The 17,842-nt window shown below is 44.9% G+C and overlaps 1 protein-coding gene across 2 annotated transcripts in view; it reads left to right on the top strand.

Moving 5' to 3' along the window:
• EIF4B (eukaryotic translation initiation factor 4B) overlaps positions 1-17,842 on the top strand; it is a 487,202-nt gene that overhangs the window by 183,266 nt on the left and 286,094 nt on the right. For both annotated transcript variants that reach the window (XM_086959135.1, XM_086959134.1), the window contains exon 5: positions 16,107-16,161. In XM_086959135.1, the coding sequence (XP_086815261.1) occupies positions 16,107-16,161 (55 nt within the window). The remainder of the gene's footprint in view (positions 1-16,106; positions 16,162-17,842) is intronic.

Here is a 17,842-nt window from a genome sequence, read left to right as displayed (position 1 = left end):
CAGTACGGTTATTGTCTAGAGTTAAAGTCCACTCCACCCAACATTCCACCAAGGCAAAGACCTATGTCCGCAGAGCACTTGCACTTATTGCAGCAGGAAGTGTTGGTGATGCTGCAAAAAGGGGCAATCGAGCTCGTGCCAGTGGGGGAGGAAGGAACAGGGGTTTATTCCCTGTACTTCCTCATTCCAAAGAAGGACGGATCTCTCAGACCAATTCTGGATCTCCGTCCCCTCAATCTGTACATACTGTCAGAGCATTTCCACATGCTTACACTGCAACAGATCCTTCCTATGTTAAACAAAGGAGACTTCTTAGCAACCTTAGATCTCAAGGATGCTTATTTCCACATCCCGCTACATCCGTCCCACAGAAAGTACCTCAGGTTCACTATCCAGGGCACCCATTATCAGTTCAAAGTCCTACCCTTCGGAGTCACAACTGCCCCAAGGGTGTTTACCAAGTGTCTGGCGACAGTAGCAGCGCACCTCAGGAGGCAGAACATCCATGTCTACCCCTACCTCGACGACTGGCTCGTTCAAGCCAGGTCGGAACAGCAGTGCGCCGCGGACATGTCGACTACCATTCACCTCCTTCACGACCTGGGTTTCTCGTTGAATTACCCAAAGTCACACCTTCAGCCGGCACACGTCCGGCAGTTTCTGGGTGCGACAATCAATACCCTGACGGCCAAGGCGCAACCAAACCAGGTCAGGATAGACGGCATACAGTCTTTAATCCAGAAGTTCAGACCGGGACACTCACTTCCAGCAAGAGTGTTCATGCAGTTGATAGGCATGATGGCCTCCTGCATCTTCATAGTCCCTCACGCACGGTTGCATATGCGCCCGCTCCAGGAGTGCTTAGCAAATCAGTGGACACAGGCTCAGGGACAATTAACAGACCTAGTGTTGGTTACCAGTCGGGCATACAACTCTCTGCATTGGTGGACTCCATACAACCTTTGCAAGGGCCGACTGTTCCAGGAGCCAGTGCCACAGGTTATCCTGACAACGGACGCATCTCTCCAGGGATGGGGAGCTCATCTGCTCACTTACACGGTGCAGGGACTATGGACGACGCAGCAGCAGAAGATGCACATCAACTATCTAGAACTGATGGCGATCTTCATGGCACTCAAGTCCTTCATTGTACATCTGTGCAACAAGGTGGTGTTAGTCCGAACGGACAACATGACCGCGATGTACTACATCCAAAAGCAGGGAGGCACCCACTCACCACAGCTGTCTCACCTGGCTCAGAGCATGTGGAAGTGGGCCATTCAGAGGAACATCTTCCTCATGGCAGAACACCTCCCAGGGAAGGACAATCAGATGGCGGATCTGCTCAGCAGATATAGTCATCAAATGCACGAGTGGGAGATACATCCATCGGTACTCCAACCGTACTTCCAAAGGTGGGGTCGTCCAGACATAGACCTGTTCGCCACAAGGGAGAACGCAAAATGCCAAAGCTTCGCCGCCAGGTTCCCACACCCCCAATCGCAGGGCAATGCGATATGGATGAACTGGTCAGGCAAATTTGCTTACGCTTTTCCCCCGACACCTCTGATACCACTGGTGGCGAGAAAACTAAGGCAACACTCGATGACACTCATCCTAGTTGCTCCAACGTGGGCGCGCCAAGCCTGGTACACCACGTTCCTCGAACTCTCAGTGGTGCCGCATCAAAGACTGCGCCTCACGCCCAGACTTCTGACGCAGAACCATGGAGAAATTCAGCATCCAGATCCGCAACAGCTCAACCTAGCGATCTGGCTCCTGAAGTCTTAGAGTTTGGATACCTCAACCTACCTCCTGAATGCATGAACATCATCAAGGAGGCGAGGAAGCCGTCAACCAGGGCATGCTATGCCGCAAAATGGAAACGTTTTGTCATTTACTGTGCAGACAATGACATAAACCCGCTAGATGCATCTATCCCTAACATCATTTGCTATCTGTTACACCTTTATAAGTGCAAGCTAGCGTTCACTTCTATTCGGATACATCTATCCGCCATCGCAGCTTACCTTCAAAATAGGCAGCACCTCTCAGTCTTCAGGGTGCCTGCCATTAAAGCGTTTCTTGAAGGTCTGAAACGAGTCATTCCCCCAAGAACACCGCCAGCTCCGGTGTGGAACCTCAATGTGGTCCTCACCAGACTGATGGGACCGCCATTTGAGCCACTGCACTCGTGTGAACTGCAATTCCTGACGTGGAAAGTAGCTTTCCTAATTGCTATTACGTCACTGAGGCGTGTTAGTGAGCTGCAAGCGCTCACAATCCAAGAGCCATTCATTCAGATTCATCCAAATAGGGTAGTCCTACGTACTAACCCCAAATTCCTTCCAAAGGTGGTGTCACATTTTCATCTCAACCAAACTATCGACTTGCCGGCATTCTTCCAGAACCCACAAACAGTGGCGGAAAGAATGCTCCATACGTTAGACGTACGGAGGGCGTTGATGTACTACATAGACAGGACACAACACTTTAGGAAAACAAAACAACTTTTTGTTGCCTTCTCACCACAACACAAAGGCAACCCGATTTCCAAAGCAGGAATAGCCAGATGGATTGTTAAGTGCATTCAAATCTGTTATCAAAAAGCAAAGCGCACTTTAACAATACCCCCAAGGGCGCACTCCACACGCAAATTGGGGGCATCCATGGCTTTCCTAGGAAACATTCCTTTAGAGGACATTTGCAGAGCAGCCACGTGGATTACACCACATACCTTTACAAAACACTACTGTGTTGATGTACATTCCAAACAGCAAGCGGCTGTAGGACAGGCTGTTCTCAAGACACTTTTTCAGGTTTCTGCAGCTGGCACGGGCAACCGCCGCTGATGGAGGGACTGCTATGTATTCTATGCTAAGATATGAATTTAGCAGCCCACATGCCTCGAACTGAATATGCTACTTACCAGTATGCATCTGTTCTTGGCATGTAGGGCTGCTAACATTCATATCGCCCACCCTCCTCCCCGGTGCCTGTCGCAGCTGCAGATATACTATTGTATTCAATCATTAGCATGGACATCCTTTACACTTTTCACTCCATCCTCTGCCACAATGGCGAAAAACAATCTGGGGATGGAGCCGATGCCCATGCGCACTGTAGTCCAGGGGAGGAGCCACCCATCTCAGGATACTTCGAAGACTCTTCCAGGACAACAATGTGCGATCATCCGGACCCAACACTAGGTGGCGATCTAATGCTAAGATATGAATGTTAGCAGCCCTACATGCCAAGAACAGATGCATACTGGTAAGTAGCATATTCATTCCGCATGTTAGCTCTTGACCAAATATGCCCACATCTTCAAACCGGAGATTGGATGTGTTAGATGGATCTGCAAGATGCATACTTTCACATTCCAATTGCACTGCAGCATCGCAAGTACTTGAGCAGGGCTGGCTCTAGGCATGTGCAAACTGTGCACCTGCACAGGGCCAAGAGGGAAAAACATGAAAAGGGGGTGTTCCCTTAAATTACAGAGATCAAAGTTAAACTCACATCAGCAGCTAACCCACACACCACAATGAGAATAAATTTATTCAAAAAAGTTTTTAATTTTCATTTTTTATATATATGGTTATCAACATGATTTTCTTAGATAAATAATTCCATTTGGACAATAAAAAACATTAGGAAGAATTTACATAATCATAAACATACAAAAACAGTCTAAAGCCTAGGACACGCAATGACAATTCAAAAAAGGCACCAAATACATCCACTCATACATCCAAACATCCCTTTTATACAGTCAAATTCATACACAAGCATTCACATCCATATCACTACACACAAGGTAAAGAAAAGCGCCGACGCGCGTTTCGGAACAAGTGCCAGATAGAGGCTTCCTTCATCAGGGCGCATTTAGGATATAGCACAGGCAGACAAAAGTGAATAATGTCTGAGACACGGTCCTGAGAAGCGGTCCTAGTAACAGCAGAGCTGAGGGTGGGTATTCTAAACCCCCTACAATAACGGAGCCCCTTTAAAAATGTCAAAAGGTCAGCAGGTTGTCAAGGATCATGAAAATGCGGAAAGTACTCTCAGGGTACCACAGGTCAAGATCTCGCAATTTTAGATAAGCCCGCAGGAGATCCAGGCGTTCAAAGGGAGCAAAGATGCTGAAGCAGATCAGCGGAACCCATCCAGGTGTCTCGAAAAGAATAACAAAAGCTGATAAAATACATGTAGTAGCGCAGGAGCCAGGAGTGAAGTTAAAAACGACCTCAATTCAAAGGTAATGAGAAGCACTTTCTATGTGGTGAAATGGAAACGGAGGACATCGAGATGTAGAAACACTTCAGACCCGGGGGATGGGGGCCTGAAGCGACCCGAAGGTCTAAGTTTAAATGGTGTCCTTGATGACAGAAGACGCCGGGCTCCTTCTCCCTACGGCGCAGGGGTTCGTCGGAAAGGGAGTTTACTCCAGATACTTTCTTGTCCCCAAAAGAGATCAGGAGGACAAATTCAGGCCCATACTCTATCTTCGTCTCCTGAACATAGTCTTCGTAAAAGAAAAGTTCCGCATGTTAGCTCTTGACCAAATATGCCCACATCTTCAAACCGGAGATTGGATGTGTTAGATGGATCTGCAAGATGCATACTTTCACATTCCAATTGCACTGCAGCATCGCAAGTACTTGAGCAGGGCCGGCTCTAGGCATGTGCAAACTGTGCACCTGCACAGGGCCACCAAACCCCGGGGGCCACCACGCCAATATATATCCTTAATATATTAATCCTCTGAGGATGGATACATATTTGCGTGGTGGCCCCTGGCAGGGATTTGGCGGCCTCCGGCTCTGTTCCACTACTAAACACCCTGACCCCCTCCCCTCTTTACTGGCCTGCGCGCTCTGCCCCGCCCGGACCACCTCTTCCGGGCCCCCTACCTATGCTCCTTGCCCAGGGCCACCATGAGCCTAGAGCCGGCCCTGACTTGAGGTTTGTCGTAGGAAACAAACACTACCAGTATAAGGTGCTAACCTTCGGACTCAAGTCCGCACCACGAGTCTTCACCAAATGCATGGCAGTGGGGCGGCTTTTCTTCACAAGAAGGGACTCTTCATCTATCCGCACCTGGACGACTGGCTCCTAAAGGGTCCATCTCTGGTACGGGTAGCACAGGATCTGCAACTTTGCCTGCACCAGTTGCACAGGCTCGGTCTCAATGTAAACCTGGAGAAGTCAGTCCAGCGGCCGACAGTCCATCCACTACCTAGGCTCCGTTCTGGACACATAATTAAGAAAAGCGTTTCCTTCGGAGGAGAGACTTTTTTCCATGAGACAGAAATGTGGGATTCTGCTAGAGTCTCAGTTTCCAACAGCCCGACTAGTAGCATCCCTGCTGGGTTCCATGGCGTCCTGCATTTTTCTCATCCCAAACGCCAGGCTGAGAATGCGGCCTCTGCAACAGGCTCTCGAAGACCAATGGGACCAAGCGACAGGGCGTTGGGAAGATCTTATCACTCTTTCTCAAGCAACGAAGAATGCCATCAAATGGTGGACTCTGACGAGGAATGTGCTGGTGGGAGTACCTTTTCACCAACCTCTTCTTTCCCAGTCTATAGTGACGGATGCCTCTCTGCAAGGCTGGGGAGCGCACATGGGTCCGCTTCAGATTCAGGGTGTGGTCTGCGCAGGAGCAGGCATACCACATCAACATGCTGGAGCTCAGAGCGGTGTTTCTAGCTCTCAAAGCTTTCTTTCCAGCAATCTAATCCAACTCAGTCCTAGTTCAGACAGACAATACGACCAACATGTTCTATCTGAACAAACGAGGCACGCAATCTCGCCCACTCTCCGAGAGGCTCAAACCATCTGGCACTGGCTTCTCTCTCGAGGCTTCATAGTAGGGCGGTGCACCTTCTAGGCGAATTGAATGTCAAAGCAGACGCACTGAGCAGGCACTTCGAAGATCAGCCAGACTGGGTGCTAAACGACAGTGGTAGAAGAGCTTTTTCGTTGCTGGGGTCGTCCGGCCATAGACTTGTTTGCAGACGACAAACGCCAAATGCCACGCCTTCGCGTCCAGGTTCCACCGGCCAGGGACGCAGGGGAATGCTCTCCTGATGGATTGGTCGGGAACATTCGCTTACGCGTTTCCTCCCCTGGCTCTGATTCCGAAGGTAGTGTCCAAGCTCCTCAGGTCGGACATGGAGATGATCTTGATAGCTTCGGATTGGCCACGGCAGTGGTGGTACCCGGACCTTCTGCATCTGTCTGTGTCCACACAGACTACTTCCTTGCAGGCCGGACTTGTTGAGCAAGATGAACGTGAGGATACTGCATCCCAACCTCCCATCACTGAACCTAACGGCATGGCACCTGAGGTCTTGCAATATGGACATCTGAACTTGCCTCCCGAATGCATGCACATTTTAAAGAAGGCTAAGAGGCCTTCCATGAGAGCGTCCTATGCGTTCAAGTGGAAAAGGTTTTACATATGGTGTAGAGATAATCACCTGGATCCTACTAAAGGGCAGGAGGAGGTAATTCTGCCATACCTCCTTTTCTTGGCAACTTATGGATTGAAATATGCTTCCATTAGAGTGCATCTGTCAGCTATAGTAGCGTACAGGAAATCGGCTAATCAGATTTCTTTCTTTCAGGTTCCGGTGGTTAAGGACTTCCTCCAGGGGTTGAAAAAAGTCGATCCCCCAGTGCGAAATCCTTCTCCTTGAGAATTGAACCTGGCTCTATCCAGGTTAATGTCACCTACTTTCGAACCTATCCACAAGGCCTCTTTGCAACATCTATCTTGGAAAGCAGCCTTTTTAGTAGCAATCAAATCAGCGCGCAGAGTAAGCGAGATACAAGCGCTCTGTTCGAAGGAACCATATACTGTTTTCCATCACAATAGGGTGGTCCTGAGGGCTCACCCATCCTTCTTGCCTAAGGTGGTTTCTGATTTTCATATAAATCAGTCCATCTCCCTCCCTCCCTTTTTTCCCTAAATCCAGCGACCCCAGCAGAGCGGTCATTTCACTCCTTGGATTTAAAGAGAGTGCTCAAGTTCTATTTGGAAAAAACCAAGGGAATCAGGAAGTCTGATCAGCTGTTCGTGAACTATGGTTCAATGAGAACGGGCTTTCCAGCGGCCAAGAGGTCCATCTCTAGTTGGATTGTCTCCTGCATTAAATTGGCCTACCAGCTTGCAGGCAAGCCTTTATTGGTGTCACCCATAGCTCATTCTACCAGAGGGAAAGCGGCCACAGTGGCCTTCTTGCACGACATTCCAATGTCAGAAATATGCAAGGCTGCAACCTGGAAATCAGTTCATACCTTTACGAGGCATTACTGTCTAGAATCTGATTCCAGGGCAGATACTCAAGTAGGACAAGCCTCTTTGAGGAATCTATTTGGGTAGCCTGCAGCCTGTACGAGCTTAGTTGTTACTATGCTTAGTATAATTATTACTGTATTGTTACTCCTTTGCCCTTTCGGGGCTAAAGGACCAAATGATACGTAGGATTGCGCTATCCCAAACTTGGGTAGCGTCGCCAAATGCACTCAAGGATGAAGAATTTCAGAAACTATGTTGTGCGTTTGAAGTTGATTCTTAAGAATTGAACACTGATGTTTTTTATGAATCTCATGATGTGAATTCAACATTAACACTAAACTTTTCTTTAATAAATCCACTTCAAACGCACAACAACGTTTCTGAAATTCTTCATCCTTGAGTGCATTTGGCGACGCTACCCACGTTTGGGATAGCGCAATACCACGTATCCTCATCAGTCATAAGCAACCCTCCCGCCTCCCCGGGCAAAGGACAGTCTTTAATAAGGAGATATTGTTAACCTATTTGTTACTGTTTTTTTTTTTTCAGTCTCCGAAAAGAACTGAGCTAACTGTCACCCCTGAGGCATGATGGGATACTGGGGGTCATGGGTGCCTTAAAGGCACGGTGTCAGTTTATTGCTATGCAGCTACAGGTTAGCTTTTCAGTCTTTTTAGACTGTGTGTTTGCAATGCAGCCTGGGAGCTGTCTATGCTTTCAGTGAGTTATGAGATTTTTTTGCTGATTTCTAAGCATTAAAACAGTTTCTAAACAATCTTTGGTGTTTCTCATGTTTTTAATGCATATTATTCATGTATGGTGGAAATTCTTCACAGCATATTTCAGGTCTGATGTTATTTGGCTGCTATTGCATGTTTATATATGTGTATATATATGTGTGCGTGTATATATGTGTGCGTGTATATATGTGTGCGTGTATATATATATAAATATATCTATATATCCACCAAAATTCCTTTTCAAACGAAAATGAGCGGAGACCACCACCACAGGGAACACTTTGGAAGCCGTTTTATTTCTTGTATGGCAAATGCATTTCGGCAACTACAATTTGCCTTCGTCAGTGCCTCAGTTCAGGAGGCTTCCCATAACACGACCTCTCGTCCTGCCGCCCTCCTATAGGTCAGAGGGCACACTCCGCCCCCGTGAATGCTTGTGCACCTGTAGTCCACTGTGTGTTCGAGGACCACAGCTCCCAGAATGCTTCAAATGCAACCAGGTAAATGATACATGGGGGGCCTGTAGGATAGTTCGTGATGCAAGGGAACCCACGTTTTCCTGCTTGTTAAGAAAGTCAAAAAGCCTCCTCCAGTCCCTGAACCGCCTCAACCATGGAGTCCGATTCGAATGTCAAGTGGATGGGCAGCAATGTAAGTACAAGCCACCGCAGTTGATAACTGCATGTCCTCCTTCCAATTTCACCGGAGACCCTGGCGTGCCCCGTCCATCCAATCCCTTGGAACCATTGTGAAGCTGCGGATGCAGCTGAACGCCAGTGATGACAGGGCCACTTGTGAGGCGGGGATCTCCGTACTGTGTCGCTGGCTGACACAGAAATTATCCACCAAAACTCCTTTTCAAACGAAAATGAGCGGAGACCACCACAGGGAACACTTTGGAAGCAGTTTTATTTCTTGTATGGCAAATGCATTTCGGCAACTACAATTTGCCTTCGTCAGTGCCTCAGAGTTCAGGAGGCTTCCCATAACACGACTTCTCGTCCTGCTGCCCTCTTATAGGTCAGAGTGCACACTCCGCCCCCGTGAATGCTTGTGCACCTGTAGTCCACTGTGTGTTCGAAGACCACAGCTCCCAGAATGCTTCAAATGCAACCAGGTAAATGATACATGGGGGGCCTGTAGGATAGTTTGTGATGCAGGCGAACCCACGTTTTCCTGCTTGTTAAGAAAGTCAAAAAGCCTCCTCCGGTCCCTGAACCGCCTCAACCATGGAGTCCGATTCGAATGTCAAGTGGATGGGCAGCAATGTAATATGTAATGTGTGTATATATATATATATATATATATATATATATATATGTATATGTACATGTATGTGTGTATGTGTATATATATGTATATATGTGGGGCACATATAATATAGTGTTTCCGGGGTCCCGCGCATGGGCGGGAATATTCTAATGCTTATGACTTTGATGAGGATACCCCTGGAAGAGAACTAGGATTACAGGTAAGTAACTAATTCTTATAAAGAACTGCTTTACAATCTATGCTAAGCATGTGTCTCTACAGCCACTTGTGCCTTGAACAGAAAATGATACATACCCATTAAGCATCTATACGTGGCATGTATTGCTGTAGATTCACTTGCGCCCACCCTCCTTCACTGACACCTGTGCTTGTGACCGTTATTTTCACTATTTTTGCATGGTTTTCACTTTATACTATGCTCTACCTACTGTAATTTCCCATTGTGGGCGAAATCAATCTAACAATGGCGCATTACCAGCAAGAGTAGGAGTTGGCATTCTCTTTGAGAACTCCTGCAGAATTATGCAGACCTCTGTGCTAGTTTCATGGGCACATACAAAACCTGTCTTTGTAGATGAAGTAGGCAAAGTAGACCCACCACCTCTCCATTCCCCATAAACAGCCACCACAGGTGCCTTATTACTTGCGGAAGTAGTAATGCAACGTCAAACATTAGCCCTTTCTAAATGGATATTTAGCATGAAACAAACCGTGGCTGATGCACTGCTTGGTACATGCGCCCCTCTGCCCCTGCATTACAAGACTGTACACCCTGTATGTTGCATTCACACAGAAGAACGAAGAAGCATTAAGAGTTCAGGGCGAAAAAAGACTTGGACTTGAAAGACTAGACTAGTGGTGTCATAAAACTATTAAACTGAAGGAAAATAACTGGAGTTAACTCCTTTCAGGTTAAAGAGTGTATAACAGTAGGAACCATACAACTACTGATGATTCACATCTAACCTGAAGCATTTCGTCTTTTACACTACAAAAGAATATATTACTATGAAGAACCTAGCTGATTGTTTTCTCTTCATTTTCTTTAAACAGTTCTTGATGAACTAGTTACATACTTTCCATTATGATCTTTCGAATGTATCCTCTACCTGCAGATTCCGCACTCCCTGAATATCCCCAAGTGCCAGACTGGATCAGTTAAATTTGAATCTGCTCCCTGCACCGGTAGATGGAGCTCTACTCAGTCAACATTTGGCACTACCTCAGACATTGCAGCCATAAACACCGACACAGTGCACTAACGCCAGCTCCTCATCGGTTTCCTATGCGCAAAGAAGCAGATAAGAGTCCAACTAAACCATAAATTCATGTCGTACATCACAACTAATGTGGGATCTTATTAATGGACATAGGAACATTGCACACAACAGGAAGGTGAACAGCAGTGGTGCGGAATCTGAAGGTGAACATATCTACCAGTAGGAAAATGTTGCTTGCCCAGTAAGAATCTGTTAATGGCACGCAAAGCTGTATATTCACATGATTAGCATAATTCCACCATCTAGTGTTGGGCTTTGATGTGTGCAAGTTGTTTTTCTTTGAAGAATGTCTTTCAAGTCAAGAGGTAGTGCCGTTATGCAGGTACCATTATGCAGACTTAGTGAATTATCTTCTATAATGTGGAGGGATATTTAGTATATATTATGAACAGATACTTTCTTGAGTTCTTACCTAAAACGGGGTATTCCAATCACTTTTGCACACACACTTGCTGCATACAGATACTTTTTTGTGCAAGATACAGCCCATCAGCCAATTCAGGAAAGGTATTCAGAATTATACGATTTTTTTGCTGCAGGCACTAAGAGCTGGGGTAGCTGTTAACTTGTACTATCTTGGTTGTCTTAGTTACCACTCATCAGAAGTGATGCATTGTGAGAATTTACCCAGACCATGGTGCATAGCCATTAGTGTTTCAGGTTGCTATGAATTTGTACAAATACTAGTGCTGGGTGCCGTATGTGCAGTCAGACGTTTGCGAAGGCTAGCAAATCCATACTGGCTTTTATTTGTGAAGGAAAGCTGATGTGGCAGATTAATTTGAATGGATGTGCTGACAGGCGACCACAAGTACATTTGCTTAAACAATTGGTCCTAGCATGTGCAAAATCATGTAAGGTTTTAAACCATTTGAATGCCTCTAGCAGATGGAACCTTCTGCTTTCAAGGCACCAAACAAGAGGTTGCTGACTTATACAAGTACCATGCAACCTGAATGTGTAATAATCAAGACCCGTTGTCAACCCCCAAACAACATTTTCAGCTGATTTTATTCTGGTGTCTTCCTATGAGCGTCTCTCCTGCCTTTTGCCCTCAGCAGCTTCTTGAAAAATATGCTTAGATAATGCGTTTTTCTTTTGTTTTTTAGGACGATATAAGGGGGGGAAGTGTGGTAATTTTTGTACTTAAATAGACCTTAAGCTGTGGACTCTGGTAAATAACTTGTTAATTATTTATACCACATCAGAAGCGCATAATACTTGTTCTCCATCTTAGGTTTTGACCGCCTGAAAAAGCAATTGAGATCTCTTCTCAACTGAAAAATAAACTGTCCGTAACTGTCAACGTGTTCTATTGTGGCTGGCGCAATATGACTTGTGTTCTTGCACCAGAATCGGACATTCTAGAAGCTTGAGGGTATTCGTTTCTTCTACATTTCCTACATGCTCTGGCAGTCTAGCCATAAAAAATGGCTTGCTTTATGGCTCGGCTAGATATATTGGCCTATGGGGGGCTAGGTCCGTAGAGTTGATTTTGGGCATCTAGCATATTGACTTTAAAAGGAGAGGGGGTTGAGTTGGCCTTGCTAGGTTTGAAACATATCCTGCAGGTCATACCGCATTACATCTTCAACCTGCAGGGCTCTTACATGACTTTGTTTTTGAAGATTTTTGTGGCTTCTTTTGATTTTTGTCACTCTTATCTCTTGAGAACCAGGTTGAAGATGAAAACCTCTCCCCCAGAATGTCCTTCGTTTATTTCTTCTTTACCTTTTTCTGTCTTTTTTAGTAAATTCATCTCGTTCTACATCTTCTGGATTTTTGGGTGAAAAATTGGACTGTTCTTTGGACTGTTTCTTGGACAACCTGCTGAATCCAGTTGTGAAGATGGACCAAGGAAAGAACACTGTGGTTAATGATTCATATATTAGTTTGATGCCTTGGGGGTACGAGGGAGAAGCTATGGTCACAACGAGCACTGAGTATGACCCTAGGAACTCCAACATCATGCTGAAAATCAGCACTGTGAATTTAGTGACTGGGTGGAATTCTGCTACTCTGATGTATCATTTCAAACCCTTTTTGGATCGAGCCTGGGCAGAGCATGAGTTGCTCTGCAAGCCATGCTGTATTGCTGTATGGACTTGAAGCGCCTCCCACTCAACCCATATTTTACATTGGCTTGTGTCATTGTCCTTCATAAATGCTAGCTTCTGATTCCTTAATAGGCTTGTTAGTCCCTCCTTGTCTTCATTTGTAACCTCCCATGAGGACTGGCACTTTTACTTCGTCGGTTGTTAACGGTACGTCCTATTTAGTCTGTAAGCACTATTTTCTTTAATGAGTTTCTTACTGCAAGAGGGCAGAAGGGTCTCATGCGCAGTTGTGACCACCGGCTTGTTTAAATCGTAGCAAACGGGGAGCTCTTCAGGGGCCACGGGAGACAGAAGGGGGCAACTCCGAGAAGCCTTTAGGCAGGTTAAAGGTGTGTGATGTAAATTCCGCTAGATCTGGCGTGTTTATTTTCTGAACGAATATCTAAGTTAAACATTAATATACTTTAGGATTGCTCCTCTGCTCACTTGCTAAAGACCATGACTTCAACAAAGGGCTTTTACCCTCTTTTCTCGATTTGTTCCTCTGTGAAATGGATCCAAAAAAGAAAACTCTTTGGCTGCAAATGTCTCTTTGGACACACACTCCCGCAACTGTGAACCTGACCGGAAGTTATTGGGGTGCTTTCCTGAGCAAATCTCCATTTCCAAAGTGGCAGCTCGCTTCACTTTGCTCCTCGTTTCAGATCACCTATAAAGGGTCTGCTTTCACCCCCAGCTTAATGTTGCGCTCTCTTGTTTGCTTTTCTCCCCCTGCCAGCCACATTGCTGTTATGTTTGCTTCCCTATGCCCTCTGAGCCCCTTTCCCCACCACACCATCATTTTTGCTTCCTCACACCCTGATCCTCAGTTTTGCTTCCCCACACCCTCCCCATCTGTGTAGCTTCTGCTACCTGCTGTTTGCAACCTCCCCCCAACACACACACTTTGAGACAGAAGGGGCCACTCAGCTATGCTTTTAGGGACATCAAAGGTGCGTAATGTAAACTCTGCTAGATCTGGTGTGTTTATTTTCTAAACCAACATCTATGTTAAACATGAATATGCTTGAAAAAATGTCTGGATGGCAGGTCACTGGCACACTGCATTCTTATCTTAGTTTTGTTGCTGATTTTCATTGGATTCCTTTTAAAAACCAAACACACTGCAGTGTCATTTTGTTTCCTTTTGGGAATGGAAGTAAACTGAGATGCAGAGGGTAGGTGTTGGGTTTAAGAAGGGCAATAGCACTTTTTCATCCTTAAACAAGTTTTATCACTTCAAGCTTGTTTTTGACAACCCTGGCCTACCCTTAACAATCCTTCTGATTTTAAATGCAGGAAGAATAAATCGTCCAGGCTTTCTTTGTTCCAAACCATCAGGAAATCTCCTTCTCCATTCACTTCCTAATTCTAGTTATATAAACTGTATTTGATAGCTATTCCCAGGAAACTATCCATGGCCATTTCTTTGGGTGCAGAATGGTCTTTGTATGTTCTGTACTTAAAGGGTACAGATCACACATGGCTTGTATCGTTCACACATTTAATATTCTTTTATTTCAGTTTAATTTTTGCTATTTTAAATCAAATGAAATATTTTACAGGAACTGCCTGTGTTTAGCTCTAGCCTGGGCAGCGCAAGTGCTGCTCTGCGAGGCATGCTGTATTCGGGTATAGACTTGCAGCTCCACCCATTTTCCTCCCATCTTTTCAATTGGCTCCTGTTACTATCCTTTCTAAATGGTTGCCTTTGATTCATGAATAGGCTTAGTAGTCACTCCTTAGTACCGCCTTGTCTGCCTTTGTAACCTCCCATAAGGACTGGACTTTTTACTTATGTTACATAGTCTGTGAGCACTATTTTCTTTATTGTCTATTCTAGCTGCTGTTGCAGGCACAACGGGCTCTCCCTAACCCACCCTGTTTCTTGACCGAGCGGCACCCGATTATGGATGCTGGTTTTATATGAAAAATGCTCCCTGAAAAACTCTGCACTTTTGCACACACTGTACTGCTTAACAAATGCTTTTTTTCTTTTTTTTTTAAACGCCCATACCATGCTTTGATTTTAATATCTGCCATGCACCTTTCTTTAAAAACACATGAATAAGGCATTGTCATTTACAATGCCAATAGCTCACTCTCTCGCAAATGCAAAACCTATTGTATTGCAAATGCTGGTCAGTCTTGTCCTAGCCGTGAGTAGGCATTAAAGGAACGTCTCTAAATAACCCCCAAAATTGCACCCTCTCATTTCTGATAAGGTATACTTTGGCCACATTTAGGGTGACTTGTCAATACGCTTGTTGCAATCATGTATTTTACTGCACTTTTTTGAGAACTGAACATACCTGCAACGCCCCATTGGGAAAAAAGTGTGTTCAGAGCTTCTGTGGTCCCATTACTTGTAAAGTATCTTCACCTGGTCTGAAGTTGTTTTTGTTCCCTTTGTCCAAAGAGCTTTGCATTTTGAGGCTTGTGGTTTCATATTCAACATTGTAAGTTTTACTAAACAAATTCCAGCATGCAAAGTGGTTGTGACTAAAAAGCCAGGTCTGGCTGGAGGTGTCGCATGGCAAGGGACTAGTTGGTAGCTGGATATGATGAGGTGAAAAAATAAATGGCAAGAATGAACCTCTATTTTTGTCAAAATTCATGTCCTCTGAAGTACCTTACACATTTTGGCCCCTTTAATTACAATATTGTTTTCAATTCCATGTTTGAGGTTTATTGTAATAAAAAGGTAAGAGCATTGCATTTTTAAATGAAAATATATCCAACTACTCTGCAATCACCCATGAAACATTAAGCTTGGTTGCTATATTTTACTATGTGAGAAACTGAAAAACACTATTGTAAATCGGCCTCCTTCATTTGTCAATTTGTGAGATCCCTCAAGACCCATGACATGCTTTACCTTGCTTGTCTTGTATTTAACATTATATGGAATAATAATGCCGAAATGTTTGTCATCCTGGAACTTGGATAAAAATGTCCTTGAGGGGTGGGACAGTCAATAAAAAAGTTTGACCCTTGTGGTGCAAGTCACCAATGAAATGTAGTCCGGAGAAACAACTATATGCCGAAGAATACATGTCTTTTAAGTAAGTTGTAGAAAATATTGACTACTGTGGAACAGTTCTGTGCCCTGTACTAACTGCAGTCCTGTAACAGTCTTGCTTTCACTCTTAGTTGATTGTCTGAAGGAAGTTCAAATGAGTAATTGTATATGGGTCCCAAGTCAACCTATGTTTTGGTTGGTTTTGTAGGGCCCTCTGTTTAGTTGGCGAAGATACATAAAAGAGGAGACTTTCATATTTTACCAAGTTTCTGAGCTGATTTTTGTGTAAGCTTTCTGTTGAGAGATCACTACTTTACTCTTTAATATACACTGCTTTTAAATGTGTAGTTTTTTCTTGTTCTGATGAGCTTAATAGATTGTGTTTAGTCCCTAGGGAATAGAAGAATTAGAGTGGACGTGGCTGACCAGTCCAATGATAAAGGTAAGGCTTGTTGCATAATCTGGTCCATAAATCTTGCCCCCGAGGAATTACGATGCGCTGCATGGTTTTAAGCTTCTTGTGTAGCACAGATTACACCCATGCCCAGTTCCAGGCTCAAGGAGTTTAAAATTGCATGATGCCTTTTCCATGATTTCCTCTTATGCTTTGTGTTTTACATCTTCTAGGCTGAATTTTAATTTTCCTGATTCATAAAGGATTTCATCTTTAAAATACTATTGCCACTTGTCGAGGGAAGGCATCACCTTTTCCTGCTTAATTGCTGGTCCTGTGGCTTGTCTTCCTCCATCCAACGTGATTCTTTGCTCCATTCTGATGTATGAGTTATCATGGGGCATACATAGATATTTGAAATACAGTAGTTTTATCCAAACTTCTGCTTCAATCTATGCAAAGATGGTAAAGCATGCATCTGCCCTGCAATACGTTTGAGACTGTTGACCGAAAGAAGAGTGCCTAATCTAAGCTAAAGTCTAGATAACAATTTGCATGGATTTGCTTTGGGACTCTCCATTGAGGTTGTTACTGTCACAGCCTTATCAATGTAGTAAGAAAATCCAAACGTGGTGGGTAGACTCGGCAGAGGACAGACATGAGTGCTTAATGAAGAAGCTGCTTGAATCACAAATCTAGGTACCTACCTTTCTCTGGTCTGGTTCAGCACAAATAAGACCCTCTTTAATCGTGATGGCACACCCATTGCAAAATGTTTTTGCAATTAAGCTAATGATGTTCTGTCTCTTTATACCATAGATTAGCAAGCATTTGGTCTCAAGCATTACTTGCTTTGCTTCTTTTCCACCTGTGAAATACCATAGGCAAGTCCCATTTGGGGAAATAACCTACAGTTCCTCTGACCATCCTGCATCATATTTTATTTTCTGTCATCCACTACAAGTACCTGTATGATACCAAGGTCATGGGTGGATTTCCTGAGAGGATGTGGATGCACTAGAGGGGCTTACATTTTTACAGAGACACTATAAAGATTTAGCTTGTGCTCTCGCATCTGGGTGGGTCATTATTTTAGAGCTGGTTCTTTACAAGTGTGCACAATTTTAATTGTTCGAGGTGGAGATGTATTTTCTGTACCCACTTTCCTGGTTGTATTTTGTTCGTATATTTTCTAATGAGTTTTGTTCAAGTGTTCTGATCTTTGCGCTAACTTCATAGCATGCCTGTGGCAGGGAATCTCTATATCTGAAAGAGACACGTTAGTGATAGATTCCTTACCTTAGAATGATCCCCAGGCGCCATACCTGATCACGGAAAGTTTTGCTTAGCAGTACCCCTGCGTGTCAGTAGGTGGTGTTGTGCGGCTCCGCGTTCGTCACTAGCGTCGTGAGCGCCGAGATGACGTCACGGAGACTACTTCGGGGCAACCCATGCGCGCTGACGTCAGTTCTTACTTTTTCCACGCCGAAAGTGCAGATCTGGATTGAGCACGTACCTCGGTCATTTTTTGACTACTTTTTGAGACTTTTTGTCTCCCCCTCTTGTCTCCTGGGACACGTAGGGATGCCGGCTTTCAGTCTTGTGGGTCGTGCTGCCGTAACATGTCTGTGGCTGACCCCACGATGTGTGCCTCTACTGCTTGGAGACCGATCATGACACCCATGACGAGACTGTCGAGCCATGGCCCGAAGGCCTTGCGGAAGTGGTG

Source organism: Lissotriton vulgaris, chromosome 1_1, assembly GCF_964263255.1.
Source record: "Lissotriton vulgaris chromosome 1_1, aLisVul1.2, whole genome shotgun sequence".
Taxonomy (NCBI): domain Eukaryota; kingdom Metazoa; phylum Chordata; class Amphibia; order Caudata; family Salamandridae; genus Lissotriton; species Lissotriton vulgaris.
The sequence above is the reverse complement of the archived record's forward strand: the minus strand, read 5'-3'. Positions and strand labels throughout refer to the sequence as shown.